The sequence below is a fragment of the Indicator indicator genome, chromosome 15 (genome assembly GCF_027791375.1).
Source record: "Indicator indicator isolate 239-I01 chromosome 15, UM_Iind_1.1, whole genome shotgun sequence".
NCBI lineage: Eukaryota > Metazoa > Chordata > Aves > Piciformes > Indicatoridae > Indicator > Indicator indicator.
In genome coordinates, this window is record NC_072024.1 from 14,238,171 (window position 1) to 14,258,834 (window position 20,664).

General features: G+C 39.3%; 1 protein-coding gene across 16 annotated transcripts in view; it reads right to left on the reverse strand.

Annotated features, from left to right (window-relative positions):
* The window catches only part of SLMAP (sarcolemma associated protein), a 79,912-nt gene extending 60,244 nt beyond the window's left edge, over positions 1 to 19,668 (reverse strand). For 15 of the 16 annotated variants that reach the window (XM_054387562.1, XM_054387561.1, XM_054387563.1 and 12 more), the window contains exon 1: positions 18,541 to 19,668. In XM_054387562.1, coding sequence (XP_054243537.1) covers positions 18,541 to 18,738 — 198 coding nt within the window. In that variant the 5' untranslated portion in view covers positions 18,739 to 19,668. The remainder of the gene's footprint in view (positions 1 to 18,540) is intronic. The other variant, XM_054387564.1, reaches the window with a different exon arrangement.
* Positions 19,669 to 20,664: the final 996 nt, after the last annotated feature.

Below are 20,664 nucleotides of genomic sequence, written 5' to 3' on the forward strand. Positions count from 1 at the left end.
AAGCTACTTTTAAGCTACAACAGCCACATTAACAATTCTCCTACTTCAGAGGTTTTAAACTCGGATTTCTTAACTTCAATGTTCCTGCTACTGAAATTATGCAAATTACTGAAATGCTACCAAGAATATGCAACCATGTGTATAACTCAGAATGCTGCCAAGGCCTTTTCGTATTAAATATAAAAATTGACCTTTCTAATCAATGGTGAAAAATATCTAGCCAGAAATTGGCCGTATGTTGCAAAAGAACTGAAATTAACACGCTTTTTCCCCACATATCTAATCAGCAGTTCAAAAACATTGATGTTCTGAGACAGTTAGGCTTTTTCTTTAAAAGGCTGCACCTTCTTGAACTGCATTCTTGTCATTTAACATACTGAGTGCTGCTACAATTCATTATATAGGCTGTAAAAAGAACAAAAGAGAAAGTCCAGAAAACTAAAGCAAACCAGGGGAATGAGTCATTTACTAAAAGAACAAAAACAACTAGCAGAAAGACACGCACTGGTAAGTCAAAGCAAAAACATTTTAAGTTTTATTTCTAACTTTACAGTCTCCACAGAACACAGAAGGAAGCGCCGCAAACTTGCTTTCTCCAGTCATCAGAAATTACAACAGTTACTGAGAGTGGCAAGGCACAGTACTGTGCATCAAATCAGTTTCATCTATGCTGTGGAAAAACAAAATCTGCACTATCACCAAAACAGACAAACTCTCAAATTAAGTTCACCTTAAATTCAAACTTCACTCCCAGTACAAACACAGCCTTCCCACAAAAACATGTTTGCGATTAAGTAATAAGTTTTGACATACAGACATTAAATTTAATATGGTTATAGACAAGTCTATACTTTAATTAAAGAAAAATCAGTGAGGCTTCTATGCTGCCTATAATTAGTCCAGTATTAATATGAAGTTTTAATAAACTTTAATTTGGCTTAGATACTATCCACAGCTGGTTTCAAAGGAAAATAGGTTGGGCCACTGGGAATTGGCAGTATTACGAGCAACATGGTTAAATAAAAATTAAAGAGAAACATGTTTGTGCCCCGATGGCTTCTTTCTTCTAAACTGTTTATGAAAATAGTTTTCTTCTACAGCCAAGTAGTATAGCAAGGTCCTATACAAATACTAGACATATCAAACCTTACAGATGATGCAAGATGACAAAGTTTCATTGGATTATTATAGTTTAATGTAACTTCAGCCCTGCCATTAAAAACAATAAAACAAAACGAACCCCCAAAAAACCCCAAATACCCACAAGTAATTTTGTGACCTTTTTTCCCGAATAATCTTTAAGAGGTGTTTATTACTCAAAACCAGGAAAAAAACCTCCAAATGCTGTCCATCCAGTCTTAAAACAATTAAGATATTATTATAATAAGAATATAATATGAATCACAGAAGGCATTGGGTTGGAAGGGACCACTACAGATCACCTAGTTCAACCCCCCTGCTATAAGCAGGGTCATCCCCAACTAGGTTAGATTGTTCAGAGTCCCATCAAGTCTGACCTTGAATGTCTCCAGGGATGGGTCCTCCATCACCTCCCTGGGCAACTTGTTCCAGCGTTCCACCACCCTCACAGTACAGAGCTTCTTCTTAAAGTTCAGTTTAAATCTACCCTCAGATCATTTTTGTAGCCACCTTCTGAACCTGCTCTGTCAGGCTCATGTCCTTCCTGTGTTGAGGGCCCCAGAGCTGGACACAGGTGGTCTCACCAGAGCAAAGTGGAAGAGTCACCTCTTCCTAGCTGCTGGACATGCTTCTTTTGATGCAGCTGAGGATGCCACTGGCCTTCTGGGTTGCAAGTGCACATGGCTCAGTCATGTCCAAATTTTTGTCCACCAGTACCCCCAAGTCCTTTTCTGCAGGGCTGGTCTCCAAGCTGCATTGATAATAGCGACTGTCCCAACCCAAGTGCAGGACCTTGCACTTGACCTTGTTGAACCTCATGAGGTTTAACTGGGCCCACTCCTCCAGCTTGACAAGGCCCCTCTGGCCTATCAACAGCACCACTCAGCTTAGTGTCATCTGCAAACTTGCTGAGGGTGCACTCAGTCCCACTATCTAGACCACTGATAAAGGTATTAAATGTCACTGGTCCCAGTAAAAACCCCTGAGGGGTCACCCATATCCATCTGGACATTAAACCACTGACTACTACCCTCTGGATGCAATCATCCAGTCAATTCCCTATCTACAGAACAGTCCACCCATCAAATCCGTATCTTTCCAACTTAGAGAGGAGGATGTTGTTGGGGGGGAGACCATGTCAAAGGACTTGCAGAAGTCCAGACAGATGACATTCATAGGTTGTCCTTTGCCCACTGATGTTGTCACTCCATTGTAGAACGCCATTAGGTTGTTCTGGAAGGACTTGCTCTTGGTGAAGCCATGCTGGCGGTCTCAAATCACCTTCCTGTCATCCAAATGCATTATCAGATCTTCTGTGAGGATCTTTTCCATGATCTTCCCAAGGCAGAGAGGGGAGGTTAGACAGGTTAGTAGTTCCTAGGGTCCTTCTTTCTACCCTTTAAAAAAAAAAAGGGTGTAATATTTTCTTTCTTCCAGGCACCTGACTTCCAGGACTTTTCAAATATCATGGAGTATGGCTTAGCAGCTATATGAGCCAGTTCCCTCAGCACTCTGGGATGAATCTCATCAGGTCCCATGGGCTTATGTATGTTCAGATTCCTCAGGTGGTCACAAACCTTGCATTCACTTACAGTGGGAGGCACTTTGTCCTCCAGGTCCCTGTTTTGCAGTCCTTGAAATCAAGAAATGTGAGGAGAGAGGTTGCTAGTAAAGACCAAGGCAAAACGCCATTGAAAACTTCAGCTTTCTCCTCACCTCTTGTTACTAGCTTGTTGTTCTTGCTCATTAGGCAGTGGGGGTACACAGATATTTTCTTCAACTTTCCTTTTCTGGTCAACATACCTGTAGAAGCCCTTCTGGTCATTCTGCACATCCCCTGCCAAGTTCAGGTCCAGCCACACCCTGGGTTTCCTAACCTCATCCCTAAACAACCAGGAAGCATCCCTATACTCTTCCCAAGATACAAGTCCCTGCTTGAACTGCCTGCACAGTTCCTTCCTGCTTTCTAGTCTGACTAGCAGGTCTCAACTCAGCCATGTTGGTCTCTTCCCTTCCTTGCTTCATTTGACATGAAATTTACATGTAGATCAGTAACAGCTCTCCTGATTGATTGTACACAGATCCATGCAAATATCCAGCCAAAGTTACATAATCTGGCAAACACAGCTAACAAGTAAAGAACAAGACTCTCTTACATCAAAGCACTTTTCCACACTGTTCCTGTTACTAGGTAGGAATTAGCATATCATGGACATAGAAAAAAGGAAGCAAGTCCTTCTTCTACTTGATCTTAAAATTACATCCTTCCTCTGTTGCCACCTGACAGTAGCTCCTAGGTTCTAAGTAAGTGGCTGTAGCTGAGGTACTCTAAAATGAGAGAGTCCACGACTGTTCCTAGAAAGTAACATACACACAACTTCAGTCTTTACCTATCTCTTGGCTTTACTGGGTAGCACATTCCTCAACAGAACTCAGTACCTCCCATCTAAGTTTTCAGGGATGTGCCAGGAGTCAGCTCTCTGCTTTCTTCCCTAAGTATTTCAACTATTTTTCATCCTAACAAGTTCCTTCCTTAGCACCAGGCCTATGCTGTGGAGCAGTTAACATTTCATAATGCACCCAACTGCAGGAAAGATGCACTGTGCAGTGCACACAGCTGTTCTGCTCTCCCAAACATCTGCATTAAAAGTTGCACCACAGCTTCCTCCCCCTTTGTATGTTCTGGTTTCTTTTGGGAAAAAAAAAAAAAACAAAACACAACTAAACATGTGGAAGAATTGCCCTCCCACCATGCAACTGCAACATGTGCAAAGCACATAAGCAACTAGCGGCATGTCACAGAACATCCTGTACCACAGTGTCAACCTTCAGCAGAAGGTACTCTAAAAACAGAAGGGTGCTAAATTTCCAAACAAACACAAGTAGGTAATTTAACTCTTAATAAGTTGTCTTAGAACAATCAAAATTTTTTTTTCATGCTATTTATTTATTCCTTGGTTTGCTTTTCTGTCTCTTAAAATCAGGTACAGGTCAAAAAAAAAAGTTCTGTTAACCAAGGTCCCTGATTTATGTTGTTAAACTGCACTTTTCACACTTAATTAAAAGCTGAACAACTTGAACAGCTTACCTACCCAGTGACTGCACAAACTGGATGGTCTGACAACTTACAGACTCAGCAGTTGAGTGTTTCTAGGCTTCCAACACAATCCACTCAACCAGCACCAAGGAGAATTAATTCAAAGCATGACACACAATCATCAACAACCACCCAACAGCGTTTGCCTTCTCTGTTTCTCAAGAGTTTTAACCTCAGTATTTCTTAATAGGTGCATCAGGAACATTGTTTTCTTCACTTCCCTTTGAAAAGTTTAGCTTGAATATTTAAACACCAGAAACAGTAAACTAGCAAACAAATGTGTTAACCACACCAATCGTTCAGAGTAAGGAAGGAGACAATAAAAATTCCACAACTCACACAGATTATTCTGAAAGAAAAATGGTGGGCATTTCAAGCCAACTGGACTTAACCCTTTCTTCCTAAGTCTTGTACCAATTCCTAAATTATATTTTATAAAATACTTAGCAAATATTGTTAGAATTTCATAGAGTCCCTCTGGATTTTATCAGTCATATATACAATAACCAGTCGTTAATCCAGTTTTCACTTACTACTTTAAACTATAATCACTCATACAAAGCAAGTCACTCAACATCGATGTCCTGTAAGTTACAACAGACCTCTTGCAACAGATTTCTTTTTTGCCAGTATAATAATAATAATTTATTATAATAATAATTATAAAACTTTGCTCGAAACCAACTATCACCTTTTGTTCTTTCCTTGCTATAGCTTTACCACCTGTGCATGACTTAAACACTTCACTCTGCAACTCAGAAATATGCCCACAGTGAGTTAGTCAGCTGGAACCTCAATACCACTTAAATGGCAATAGATTATTAATGCTTATCTTCTCTCAAATTGCGGTGCAGCATAATTTAAACTGAAAATCCCATGTATATTAATCCCTAAGCCATTCACAGAAAAAAATAAACCCAAAACAAAACCCCATAAAAACAAACTCTAATAGACTAATTAAAAATAAACCCCAAAACAACCACCAACTTGAAGAAACACACCAACTTGAGTCGACCTAACAACAGATTTAATAGAGCTTCTAAGATTGCACATTTTGGAAAGCAGGTAATTTCTTTTCAAGCAATAGTTAATCATTCTTACATTATGTTAAGAGCCACTCTGCGAATATCTAACTTTTTACTTACGTGACCACATTTTTGCTACTCCCACTATACCTGACATTCACTTCAGATACTGTATAACGGAAAAGTTCAAATTGGTAGCAGATGAAGATCATGATTTACTGTGACAGTCTCAAAAAAAACCCTAAACAATTACCATTTAAAGAAAACTACTACAACTTCTGTCAACTACAACTCAAACTGAATTTCTAGATTTCTTCATGAAGCAACACCTTCAAAACCACATTAAATAATAAAAACTGTGATATAACCATGGAATTGAATGTAAGTAGTTCCAAGCTGCTATGTAAAACATAAACCAAAACCACTGAAGCAAATGTTAACATCCAGTGCTCTCATTCGCAAGTCACAACATAAACCTTAAAAAAAACACTCCATCAAACTATTTAAAAACAGGATAAGTGGTAAACAATAAGTGTCTCAAATATAGCAGAGAAACAACATACTCCTTACTAGGAAGAATCTTATATGAGATTTAACTATTTTTCTCTAAAATTTTCCACAAAAAGTGACCTGTCTTCCAACTGCATGAGTGGTTCAATGAAAAACATCTGTCTGATCCAGAATTATTTATTTTACTATAAATGAAGTTCATTACAACCCTCATTTCTGTATTGCTCATAATGGTGGCTCTTTTTAACTATAAGAATATTGTGAAAGAACTCATTAAGCGGAAGGAAATATACATTTTTCAGAATGAAATGTGCAAACAGCAGACTTAAAAGAAAATTTTCAAAAGGAAAGGGTTTACCTGAAATGATACGTCTAATCTTTATGGCAACAGCACAAAACTCTGATCTTCAAGCACCTACGCTCAATGGTACAAGCAAATTTGAAAAGAAGAAGTGGTAATATACGCTTCCTGCTGGTGTTTTTTTTTTCCCCTAAGAGTAACTTGCAATCTAAAGTGTGAACTTGTGGCTTCAATTGTTGTTGTTTTGATATTCCCTTTTGCATCATTGCAACAATCATCTTGTCCCTATCCCATCCAGTGCATTTCCAACATTATCAAACTCCACAGGATCTTCACCGATGAGTGCTCATTTCACCTGACTGTTCATCCCTAATACCAAAAAGTGATTTGTGCCTCACTGATGATATGAAGCTCACCTCTACAGTTCTCCAGTCTGACACTACAAATGTGCTCCTGCTACCTATGGTACCTAAGCACCTGGAGACCACCTTTCAATATGGCTAGCAGGCTCAAACCACAGAAACGGACCTCAAAAACTCCTTGATCTGATTTAGAAGGAATAAGACACAGAACAGAAAAATGTCTTCCATTCTTCCTCTCTCCACCTCCTAAAATTATTAGTGTCCGGCTGTCCCATCATCACATAGCACTTACCTCAACCACGTTTGAGCAAAAAAGAAAGGGAATCAAAGGTGCAGCTGTGATGGGATGCTACCACAGGCTGCTGGGAATCTCTCTCTTTACAGAAACAGACAGTAGAGTTAAGTGGCAGGTGGCTGCTAGAACAAAAATGACTTTCAGGAAGACAGCCTTAGAGGCTCCAATGTTCTTCACAATGCTACTATGAAAGGTGTTTTAAGAGCAGCCCAAGTACAAGAGTTAGCATGTGGAAGATAGAACGGATGGAGGATGCAGAAGGGCTCCATCTGACACTTAAGAAGCGGTTTGGAAAAATTCTGTGCACCCACAATCTTTTCTGCCAGATTTGTTCTCATTTCAGTAGAAAATATAAAGGAAACCTTTAATTCCACAACCTGAAATAGTGTCTTTTTTGATGGTAACATTACAAATAAAAGGAAGTTGCTATCCAAAAATCCACAAAGATACTCACTGCTAGATAGTCTTCAGGTCTCAAGAGGATCAGATAAATGAAAAAAGAAACACTCTGTTCTGACATGGTGGTTTATCAGGCTTTTTTTGCTGCCTACTCTATTTCACTCTTCCTGTTAATTTACTAGATTACTGACCTAACAGCGGCAAGAGCATCTTGTTCTAAAAAAGCTTTATCACCCAAATGTTCAGAAATGAGAAAGTTCAGTGACCTTGGGTTTTCTAAAATATTTTCACCAGACAAGTTCACAAGACTTAGTTTCTTAGCTTTAGTCGTTTCGTCAAGAGAACTAGAAAGCACAGAGGAACATAGAAATCAATATTTAAGAGGTTATCTTCTGAATTGGAACAAAATCCTGTAAAAGAACAGAAATGGAAATGAACAAACAATTCCTCCCTGAATTGCAGCACTGAGTCTTGCTGAAAGTAACAAATACTCCATATTCTACCACAGTTTTCATAACGTAATTTCTCATTAGCATTGTGGGAAGACACACAAACTTCCTGCTATAGGGCATTTTTAACAATTATACCCAAGCGTAATATGTTAACGGGTCTGAAAAATAAAATAGGCAATATTTTATTTTATAAAGAACAGTCAGCTGTGTCTATTTTCCAGAACCTGAAGCTGTAACACTTGCAAACAACAAACATATAAATTAGAATGTTTTCAAAACTTGTACATTTGGCTTAATACACCATTAGCAAGTCAAACGTTAATTGTTATAATTAAGTTATAATACCTTTCCTCTGCCTCAAGTGTAGACAGGTATCTCAGTGCTTTACATTTTAAACAAACTGCACTTTAACTGACTTTACCACTGCTGATTATATAAAATAAATACACAAGACATTCCTTCCATCATAATTCTTCTTCCTGCAAGGTCATACAGTTTTCTAAAGGCTTGTTTATCGAAGTGAGTAAACTTTCTCCTCCTTCTTTTAAGATGCCAGCAAACAAAGCTGATATTTCAAAGGCTACATTTCAAAAGTAAGTCCTAGTACAGCTAATGCTCTTTCAATCACTCAAAAATACAATGCATCAGGAAAATAAGTACTTCATCTTCACCAGCCTAAGTCCACATAGCATACTGATAAAATAAAAAACCTCAAACTCACGGAAGAGTTTAAAAAGGCCTTCAGACCTACTCATGGACACCACTAAAAGAAGCTGTGCTCACAGTCAGCTGTATGAGCAAATGAAGTCGTCTCTTCCAAAGAAATGGGACATTTCACCAACAGCTATAAAAAGCACAGTGGGAAATTCTACTGCAGTCAGGAGTTTTGTTAGTAACTGTTTTAGAATCTGAATTAGTGCAATGAAGTTAAAGACCATGAAAGGAAAAACAACGAAGAGGAAAGAAAGTTGGAAGTAGCAGGTTGGTTCCCTCTGTCCGCTATAGTATCTCTAGCTTTATGGAAAGGAACCCCCAAAAATGCTCAGAAATGGTAAGGCTGAATTGGGCTATTTTCCAGATTTGACTCAACACGCTCACTAAAACCTCTTCTGAAGTCTCAGCACTTACAAAGCCACTGTAAAAAGCTGGCCCCTTCCTTTATTCTACAATTTGTTTTGCTGGTGTGTTCGCTCTACCATGCTTTTTTCTCATTTCAGACTTCAAACAGAATTTAACAAAAGTTTGAGCTTGAAGAGAGTATTCCTAGAAAGTTGATTTGTCTCTTTTTTTAAATTTATTTTGGGTTCTTACTCATGTTTCCACTCTCTCATCCATTATATATAAATGATATTAAAATATAAATACAAGTTGGCTCTTTCTGTAAATGCAATGAAGACAAAAGCCATTTTATGCCCATATATAATCACATATAGTAATTCTAGAACAGATCCTGCCATAGAAGTTCCTTACTCTAATACAATTCCTCACTGAAACAGCCTTCACTATTTGGTGAGTAAATGCTAATAATACAGCCCTTAAATGGTTTGTGCTGTCATACTACTAATGATATTAACACCAGTATTTTTGTAAATATTTTGAAAACACAAAACAGCAATTACAAAGGAAGATGTGTACAAGAAGCTTAAACTATAAAACACATGGAAGAGCACAAGTTACAGATCTCCAAAGAAAAACTAGTCGTCAAGATCCTTTAGTATTAGTTTATAAAACTTATGTCCTCATGCACAATTCATCCAGCAACACCTAACCTGGGAAGGCTCAGCATAAAGCCATCTGGGAAAGGGAAGAAGAAAATTGAGCACTTTTTGATTTGATCAGCCAGGGGAAACTAAATAAAGCCACATATCTGCACACAAAATTCTTCAACAGCAGGCCCATTTACACTACACTGTGAAGCAGGCAAAATCACAGAACAGGATGACCAAAAGAGCCCACAGGAATATAATCTAGATATCCCAGAGTGGTTAAAAGACAGCAGGACTGCTGTGTTGGTGCAACATTTTGCCAAACTCTCCTCAAGCCCACTTCTGGAACATGGGGTCAGAGTTAAGTCAACTTGCAGCTAAAAGGCAGATCTGCACTGAATTTACCAGGAGGTAATGTTCTGCAATAGGATGTACGTATAGCCTGTACTGACTTCCATAGGCAACAGAGTATGTACACACAGATTTCAAAACAAAACCTGAGTTTTGAGAGGAAGTTGTCCATGTGTGTCAATGCAATACATTTGGTGAAGCACAAAAACATTTTTTCTACGATTTACATGAAAGTTAAAAGTTATCCAAGCACAGCATACATACTTTTAACTTTCTAATTAACAGTCACATTAATAAATTTAACTAAAAATCAGGATGACACCATGGGTAAAGAACATTCAGATAGGCTGAGAACATCCACATGTCTGTGTTACAGGAAACATTAATTTAATGGCACTCTACCAGTTCTTCCTTTAATTATATAGGAGGGCTTCTGTTCATACGCTAAATCATTGGCCTTCAACATCACAAACAATATTTATATACTTCCCAAATGTCTTGCTTATACAGCACAGCAGGTAGCTTTACCTAAAGTCAGCTATTTACACAGAACACAAACCCAAACATGCCCTTTCTATGACAAATTGGGATTCCTGGCTTTCTCTTACAACTGCTGGAATATACAGTCTAGAAAAAGTCTGAAGAGGAGGATTGAGGGGGAAGAAGAACGAAAAAAAATAAGCATTTCCCTTTGAGTTCTTAAAAAGGAAGTAGTGGTTGAGAGCTGTTAGTGAAAGTGTTGCACTGTTTCCATCCTGATGGAATGAGGGGTGGAACAATGAACATTCTTATTTCATTCATTTAGTTCTTTTCCTCCATGTAATGTTAAAAGAATTTCTATCTAATTCTAACTTTACACTATAAAATAAGTACTCCAAGTATAACGCTAAGCTATACATATATATGGACTGAAAGTTCAGAACATAGGAAACAGTAGCAGTACAAGCTAGCCTACCCAGCAAACATGCCTGACCCTGTCTACAGAAGCCTATTTGTTAGTAGGGATTAACTTTGTATTCGAAATGTTATCTGAACTCCACAAGCAAGCTAAACTACTAAGACCTGCTGTTACGCAGAAGATTGGATTAAATGACCTTGAGAGGTCCATAATAAACTAACTTATCCTCAGATGGGACATCCATGTCATAACACTTGGATATCCTTATTGTAACTTCCCTCCAAGTGGATATTGCCCTAACTACATAGTTAGTTACAGTTCTGAAATCTACAGAAACAAAAGGAACTTCGCCAACTCAAGAGGTCTGGCTTCTACCGTACACAGTTAAGAAGAAATTCACATTTCAAGAAAAGTAGTTGAAAAATCGAAAACAACACAGGTTCATAAAAATCTGCTGTGAGGGAAAGGTTTAAACAAGCAAAAAAAAAAAAAAAACCAACAAAAAAACCCAACCTCTTAGAGAATATTAATAGTCTTGTATCAGACAAAGTTTTTGAAAACTTATGTTTAAGTATCTTGCTTAACATCCAGAAAAGGAACAACTCTGAAAAGTGCCAGCTAGAGCAAAAACTGCCATATCAGATAAGACGAATGGCACATGCAGATCACAGCAGTAAATACCAAATGCCTTCAAAAGAATCTGCCATACAAACATCTATTTGGGCCATAACAGAACTTTTCTTTGATTGTAAATAACTTTCTAAAGGAAGAAATGAAAATGCTTATTACTCAATATGCCATAACTCTTGTAACTTAAGCTCTACCATTAATTTTTATGAATGAACTATTACAATTGTCATTATGAGAATATACAGCATTAATAACTTGTTCTTAATTATATTTTTTCAACAGTCTCTTTATACAAAACCAAAAGGTCACTTGTTTGTTCTTGCATAGATTCTATATATGTATCACATAGAACATTTCCTAGTCTTCCTGTCAGTAAATAGTTTCAACACGTTTGAATTATCATGAGAAAACCAAAATGCAGCAAGACGTTCCAAATGAGGACAAACTTACTTTAATAGTAGCATATTGTTGTCATTATTTTTCTTACTTAGTACAATTTCTCGTTATTTTATGCTACTAGAGTTTTTCAGATCCTTGATTCTTCAGTCTTTTTAGTGTGGTTACTGTTATTTCACAATCTAAAAGGGTTTAAGAAGAGCAAATATTTTCCTCCAGTATGCACCATTAGTTCAGCTGTCAATACCGAAATGTTCCTTAGCTCTGCAAAGACAATTCCTCATGCCCTTAACTTCCCTTGACTAATTCCAGTACATGTTAATATTTATTTTTTATAATTTTACAAAATGTTAAAAAAATATTTTTTAAAGAAACTGAACATTTTCTGTGGTTCTCAACACAACTACAGTGTTACGACAGGATCATGCACTTTCTTTTATAAGCCTGCTGGAAGTTCATAATTTATTTGTACTTTCTCAAGACTGAAATAAACACTTAAGACATTGCTCAATCACATATATGTGTGTCTGGTACAACATAACACAGAAATTGTTTCCGATTAAGCGTCTGTCTCTAGCACAACAATTTTCATTTTTAAAAGGAAATGGTTCTGGGCATTTGGCAGACATGTCTGCCTTCTTGCAGGGTCTTGAGATGGCACAGTTCAATCCATTTCTCTGCCTAAGGTTCCCACTCCTGAAGCAGACAGAAAAAAACCCTTGTCTATATTCAACAAAAATGTGGCAACACTCTTACACCTTCTTGCAATAATTCTGCTACAAGCAGAAATGTTTCTGGAAAGACAGGCAAGTTGTGAATGTTAATGCATTGTCACAGAAAGATGTAATGAAACCCAGGGATCTTAGATAAACCAAATTCTCAGCAAGTAAGAAACATTAACAGGAAGCAATTACTGATGTGATTCAAAAGAAAATCCAGAGACAGCAAGCAATCATATAATTTAGTAGCAACAGCCTGTAAAATTGCTAGTTTTAGGGATGGAGACAAAATTATTCCTTTCCTTTCACTTGCCAGGTTCTACATAACAATAATCATTTTCATTTTAGATGATGTATTTAAAAAATTACAAAACCCCAAACACAATAGATCAGCTGTGCATTTGTCTACACATTTTGCAGGTTTCCAGCTAGATGGCAATCAAATCAACACAAAGTAACACACTGACAGGGTTAGACACTACTAACCCACATGACCCTTCACAGCATATATGAATTCAATTAATTAGACAAATAATCAACCAAAACTATTCGAATTCAGTAAGACAAATGAGAGGGTAAAGCCAAATCACAAGTATTTCTCCAGTGTAATGTTAATCCATCAGCAAATAATCAATGGACTGTTGCAACTAACCTGAAAAAGTGAAAAAGAATTTCAAGTCTATTAAGCAATCAGGTTTACTTTTGTAAGCATGGGCCCACGAACAAACCCAAACCATCCCATTAGAGACCTAGGAAAACACATTTACCGGCCTCCATTACTGCTAAGTAACTTGGATTCATTTGAGGTTTGTAAAAATTCATTGCAATTCCAAAAAGGATTTTTGTTTGTTTTTAAAAATTAAATCAATGTGTTGGTGTTCCTGGCTCAGGATAGATGCATCATGACTGCAATGGATCAGCTCCAAGAATTACAGTATTAGCTTTGCAGCTCTGCAGGGAAATCCTTGTCAGCAGTAACTTACGTCTCCTATAAATGGCCACCAGCACTCCCACACGTTCTAAAAGTACGGTGAAGTTCGACGAAACCGAGAGCTCGCTAACCCATGCCACTCTTACAATCATATCAGCATAAAATCCAATGGGCCATTCAGGGTGACAAGCACTTAATACAAAAATATTAACAGATGTCTGTAAGGACTGGCCGATATCACTCTGAGCAAAAACATCTAAGCAAGCACTGAAATTCCACCTTAGTGCATTACAGCGGGTGCAAGGTCAGTCTCCCAGGGGACTTGGAGTAAACATTCAATGCTCAGAAGATAAAGTGTCTCCTCTACAGACACTGCAGACTGTAAACATATAGCAACATCAAAAGTACAGAAAAAATAAAACACTTGTTCAGCTTTCAAAACCAACAAATTAACAGAATGCTGAAAAGATGTAAGAGGAAAAGCAAATAATAGACATGGTATCTACTGAAAGAAATACTACTAATATATGAGAAGCTAAACATTTCATACACAGATTGGTACCAATAGCCCAGAATATCTCATGGGACCCTCAAAAAGAAAAATCTGAAGGAAAAACTCCCATTTAAGTTCTGCAAGCCCAAATACTATTTTTCTTATCTTACTAATTTTTTTAAAAGATAGATTTACTAAAATACTTTGGCACAAACAGGATGTCCAAAGATGTCCTACGCTTCTTCAATCTTGTCAAATTCTTAATCTCTACAAAACATTCTATGTAACATTTAAATTAACAACATCCTTTTTAAAAAAAAAATCTCTTCTTTCTTTCAAGGTCAATATACTTTTGTCCCTAGTACCTCACAGCAGGATGAGAGAGCACCTAATCTTTCAACTCCTGTTCAACAATTTGTCTTGCATTGGTGGTCCAAAATAAGATGCAGTATCTTAGACACTGTCTAACAAGCTGTAAGGGCTTCTTCCTTTCTAAGTGCAGGACTTCACATTTGTCCTTTTTCAGGTTCCTGAGGTGCCGTCATTCAGCAAGCTCAAGTCCCTCTGGATGGCATCCTTGCCCTTGAGCATATCCACTTGTTTCCACCACACCAAAAACCACATTTGGTGCCATCTTCAAACTTAACTAGCACCTACCTCACCATGTCCTTCAGGTCATTGATAAAAATGTTTATCAAGACAGGTCATAATACAGACTCCTGCAGTATTTTATTACCAGCACCCAGGTAGCACACCACCTCCTAAACTACTAGCACTGAGCTTGATCCTCAGAACAGTTTTACTTTTACCCATATAGCTCACATATCTATAATGCAGAGCCCTAACTTGTAAGGCCATTGTAGCAAAAAGTCAAAAGCCCTGCTAAAGGCAAGGTATAAAAGCATGTACTGCTCTTCCCTGCCCACAAATCTAGTATTGTTATCGTACATGGCAATTGGACATGATTTACCCCTGCTAAATCCATACTGACCGTGACCAAATCATCTTCTCCTACACGTGCCTAGAAATGCATTCCCAAACCTGTCCCATTATTTTCCAGGGGACTCGAACAAAAATGGTCAGCTTCCAATTCCCTAGCTTCACCTTTGGGGTTGTAGTTTTGGGGATTGTTTATTGTTTACAGTTGTTTATTTTTGTTTTGGTGTTTTGCAAGAGCTGTGGGATTTTCTGGGGGTGGGGGTAGTGAGGTTGGTTTGTTTTCTTTAAAGGCGGCACTCCCTCCGGTAAGTGTTCTGCAACATTCTTATCTCATATATTTTAAGCCTAGAAGCCATAAAGCATAGCCTTAATAAATTCCACTTGCTATCCTGTGGATTATTTGGCTTTCAGTTTGCTAGGTAGCATTTCTGTAACCAAGGCACTATGAATCTGTTCAACTCAACTTACACTCACTTTGAATCAAATGAAAACAGTACTATTAGCTGCCACCCTAACACAGGAACTCATCTACACTTTTTTTTCCCCCCAGTTGTTAAAAATGACCAGTTATTTGGAGTCCTTTTGGTCTAAGAAAAATACTTCATTTCTCACACAGTTTCTCAGTGCCTTTGGTAAACTATGGCAATGGATTCTTCAGAAAAGGTCCTTTTAACAACTACTCACAACAATCTAAGGCACTGAATAATTTCCATTTTGAAAGCCTGGATATCTGTTGGAAACTTGAAGTTTCAACTAAAAGCCTCCACCACATCTGCCAGAAGCATTTCAGCGTGGGAGAAGTCACATACAAATTCTCAAGGGTTTTCAACTTACTTATTTTTAAAAACAAAATAAAAACAAACTTATTCCGGGGGCAGTGAAAGGGGAGTGGTGGCATTAAGGCAATTTAAATTAAGCAGGTTTTACAGTTTCTGACCATATGCAGTGGTAGAAGCTGAACAAATATATTTAGATTTTACGAACTATAGCCTACTTTTTCCTTTTGCTTTGATTCACACTTTTTGGAACACTCCATGCTCAGCACAACACCCACTTCCTACATATCTAGTGACTCATTTTTTCAGGCATCTCTTAAAAAGATTAACTTGCAATTACTCCAAAGAAATAAATCAATTCTAAGCATCAGCTTCTAATGTTATTGCTGTATGAAAAATCCACAAGGAGATATTACAACTTTCCACAAACACAATCAAAAGGAGCTGTTGCACTGGTTATCTACAAGAGACAACTTACTTATTATGTTAAAAATATTTTTAAAGCAAACCCAACTTTAAATATCTGCTTTTAATTACTGTTTACTGGTAATCTTCAAGACTCATCCTAGTTTCATCCTTAATAATGCTGGTGTTACATACACATTATCTCCTTTGGGCACGTAACGTTTTCCATGCATAATTAAAGTGCCTTTATACAAAATAAACATTGATATCTTCAACTGCAAGTAACAGGTCATCCTCAACTTGGTCTACTTATGTGACATACTTCAGCTTAAGACTACCTCTGTCTCAGTAAAAAATCCAATATATATAGACTACATACTACAGTTCCCCTGGCACTGCTTATAGTTTCTCCCTCTCTTTGGTTTCCACCCATCTTTACAGATTATGCGGATACTACTCTTTACAGATTAGGTAGTCAACAGGATCACTGAAATGATTCACTAAAACAAAATAAACAGAACTTCAAGAAAAAAATCATTGGAGTATAACTGAAAGGCAGCTCAAGAGGTAGCAGAGAGACTGGACTGAGTGGGAATGTCAGAAACTGGTATTGCCCACACCCGCAACTTAGAAACTGCAAACCTCAGATCACTCATGAACTATTCTGAACTATTTGAGGATTTCTCTCTTACTAAATTAACATCTCAAGTTCCTTCATCTTTCATAAACCGCAGAACTGTCAAAAGTCCCATACATACAATGTTTACAAATACTGTGGCAAAAACAATTTATGTAGGTTTAAACATAAATTGTTGATAGGATAATGATGTATTTCTAAATAAGGTGTACTTACTAGAAGATTGATAATAAATGTTCCTGCATGCAAGTATTCTGGCATAGTTTCCATTTTTCTTTATACTTAGAAAACACCACAGAATTTTTTTTTCAACTCAAGATTAAGACTACCAACATAACCCACCTGCCTTTTCACAATAGCATTTTCTATCTGCTATCTAATGATGAATTTTCCCCTATCCTCCAACTATCTTACCATTCACCATACAGGTACACAATCAGAGAAAAAAATAACAGTATAGCCAAAAAAAACCAAACACAGAATTCAAAGTACTCTATGCTGCTGTAACAATGCTTTAAACCTTTTACAGTACCACAGTATTTCACATGCAAAATTTACAGCAATCTATTCCTCTGCACAATCTTAAACCCACTCTTTAGCTGATCACCCTGGTTACTGACCCAGTTACCCACCTGGGCAATTCTCCTCAAAAGCCCTACCAAATCTTCACATGATGGTATGTCAAGAACTATCTCATACCATCCACTTATTTACTACCACCAAGTCATTATTTAGATCAGTTAGGTAAAATGACTAAGCATATAAATTCTTTAACTGCATCAGAAAAGCTAAAACTAACAAAAAAACAGCTGACACTCTAAGATTATCTGTTATTTACCAGACTTGTTTGACACTCAATGCTTTGCCAAATTAGTCATCTTTAATATGGCTAAACTATTTGTAATCTTTAAAGACCACATGGTGGTCTCAAAATCTTTGTAAGAGAAATGTTGATTAAAAGCTATATGCACAATACTTTTTAATTTAAAAACAGCGCAGTAATTTGGAACATTTTACTTTGTTGAGTCAAGCAATTAAAAAATATGCTTAAATCAAAAATATTCATGCACTTCGGTTTTCTCAAGTGTCCAAGAATGTACATCACGTAAGCAGAGCCAAAGCAACATGCTTAATGAAACACTACCACAGATAGCAGTTTGCGCAATTAAGTGCAGGTAACTTGAAAGCAATGCCATAACCCAGCCTTAAGAAATTAAGTGCTTGTCTTGTCCCATCATGCCCAGGTATTGCATAACATTGGAGTGTTAACAATGGAAGGTTTAAGAACTTTGACTGCATTGTACTGTTCCTCATGCTGTGTCACTCTACTAAAAATTACTGCATTACCCCCCACATTATTCAAGAGCTACACTGACCACATTTCATAGCATGAAAGGCACACTATGAAGCTAAAAAGCAAAGCTGATTTAGAGCATATGAAACTTCAGGGCATAACATCAATATATTTGCAAAAAATATATATACACTCCTGAGGAACTGAAGTCTGCACTTTGTTAATTTCTTGCTGGATATTTAAAATTAACTTCACATCAAGTAAAATAAAACTTTACTTGTCCCAGTTCAATCCCTAGTGGACAAAGCATGCACTACAGAACCCTTAAACTTAAAGAGTATTATCCTTTGGAAAGGTACAGTTATGACCACGCAGCATATATTTTTAAACCATTTTTACTGTCAGTGAGAAAATACTTTGTATGACATTTTTTACACTCCCTGCTACCAGTAACAAACCACCTATAACATTTTAGAAGGGCAAGTAGGAAAAGTTTCAAACACTTCTTTTTTCTTACACTCCTCAGGCTTACATGAAATAATTTATCAACATCTGAAATTATCATTCATAGAAGCTGGTAGTTTTATGTATTTTAACAATATTTGAAGCTTTTGCATAGTAAGAAATTACCAACTCACCTGAAAAGTAACCATTTCAACTAAACACAATCCTTACTCCTTCCGCACAAAACCATATTACAGCAAAACCAAAGTGATCTGCAATCTGCGAGGACTTGCTAAAATAACCACACAATTCACTCTACTAAATAAAGAAAACACCTTACCTTGCCTGTCTTGTGATCAAACCACACTAGAGCGTGGTTCCTGGACAGCACCTTACAGTCAAATGTTGCGTTATTCTGAGCTGGCCGACAGCGAGCCACTGAGCGGCCGATCTTGACGGGCTCGTCCAGGTAGACATGACGCTCCTGAAACGGATGAGAGTTCGGGCGGCAAGTGAAGATGGCCAAGGCTGAAGGCATCGAGGACAGATTGGGGTCGCCACACCAACCAGAGATGAAGAGGTGCTGTTCTGATGCAGACTGTCCTCCACAATTTTTAACCCCAACTTCCACAGTAGTTTTATATTAAAGCCGGACAAACATTATTATATGAGAGGCCTAACAACTCATTGTTTCAGTGTGTAAACTAATTCTGGCAATAATCCAGGGAAAAAGCCCCATTATGTCTTTTAATAATGTCATCAGTGGCCTAAAAGAAGTCTAAAATGTACAACTTTCAATCCATTCTCCTCTGAAAGAGTAAAAACAAGCATCTGATTCCTTCAAAGAGTAGCAAAGGCTCCTTGAAAGAAGGATAGAATGTCTTAAATCCAAGTAGATGAGTCATACACGTACTTTTGTTTGTAACCTCAACTGCTTTCTTTCTCCCTCCCTTCCGTAAACAACACTGACCAAATTTCTGACCAATGCAACATAGACACAAGGAAAGGTTTAGGGAAGGAGGATGAGGGAGATGGATTAACGTCCTTTCTCAAAGCACATAGATCACGCGTTGGAAGGTGAATACAAAGCATTCACTCCAGAAGACAGATCTAGTCGCTTCAAATGGCAACCCGCATTTCACCATCTTCATGTATTTAAACCAAAGCAAAATAAATGGTCCTCGATTTGGCTAGGGTACAAAACCTATACTGTTTTCTTCCCCTACACCAGAACTGGTCTACAGCTTCAAGCCGCCACTCAGATGAGAACTTGATAAGGCATGGAGAGAGCTTCAAACTCTCCTCTCGGGCACAAACCAACGCGTGGGAAGGGTCCTTCGGGGACGGCCTACGAGGTGCACTGACAGGTTGCTCCTAGGCGATGCCCACGATGGCTCTGGCTGGCAGCAGCGGACAAGTGTCGCTCCGCGGCGAGTCCGTTGGCAGTGGGTCCGTGGCGACGGGTGGGCAGGAGGGAGGGGGCCGGCGGAGGAGGCAGGCGAGCAGGGAGGGGGCTGCTCCAGGAACTCTCCGCCAGAAGCCCCCGGCGCAAGGAGCGTCGGGCCGGGAGAGACGAGGCGTCCCCTCCGCTCCTCTCAACCCCTTTTCAAGTAGCTGAGCATGAGGAGGGCCCGCTCCTCAGCCCCCCGCGCTCTCCGCCCGCCGAGCGCGGCTCCGCTGGCCCCGCGGCGGCCGGCCCTGCTGCGGCGGGAGAGGCCTGACGACCGGGCCCGGCCGCCTCCCGCTCAGTAGCTCTGCCTCTCAGGCAGCCGCCGACCAGGAAAACTTTCCTCCGACCTGCAGAGCCGAAAACAAACCAAGTCAGACGCGTTACCTCACCCGGCGCGGCCCCACACCTCTAGCGTGGCCTAACACTGCCCGACCCCGAGGAAGAAACAGGGCGCACCACGACTCCGCTCCCTGTCTTACCTTCAGCGCAGCGGCCGCCATAGTGACTGGAAACCTACCCGGTGTAGCAGCCGCGGCGTTGCCGGGGAGGGGCGGGGGTCGGGGGGGGGGAAGGGCAGGCGGAGGGAGGAGCCGTCCTCAGCGGGGCCTGACCAAAGGGAAAGCGCCGCGGCCGCCTCCTGCCTCCGCGCGGGTGGCTGCGCAGGCGCAAGAGCTAGATCTGGGCCGGCGCGCTGCGCTCCGTGAAGCTGCAGCCGGGTCGAGGCTCCGCCCCGTGATCGCTGCCGCCCTCTTCCGGGTGTGCTGGGGGAGGGGAGAAAGAGAGGGTGTTGGTGTTAGGAGACGGCGAGGGAAAGACGCCGTGGCTGTGAGAGGGAATGGGCGGTGGGTTGAGCTGTGAGGGGTGAGGGTTCAGGGTTCGGACTGTTGTGCCGGAGGGCGAGCGCTCTCTCCTGAAGCTGCTAAAGAAGAAGAGGGGCTGCTGCGGAAGGGCACAGCTAGAATGTGTTAGCAGGTGGTGAGGAGGGACAGGTTTCTGAGGTGAGCGAGTCCCCGG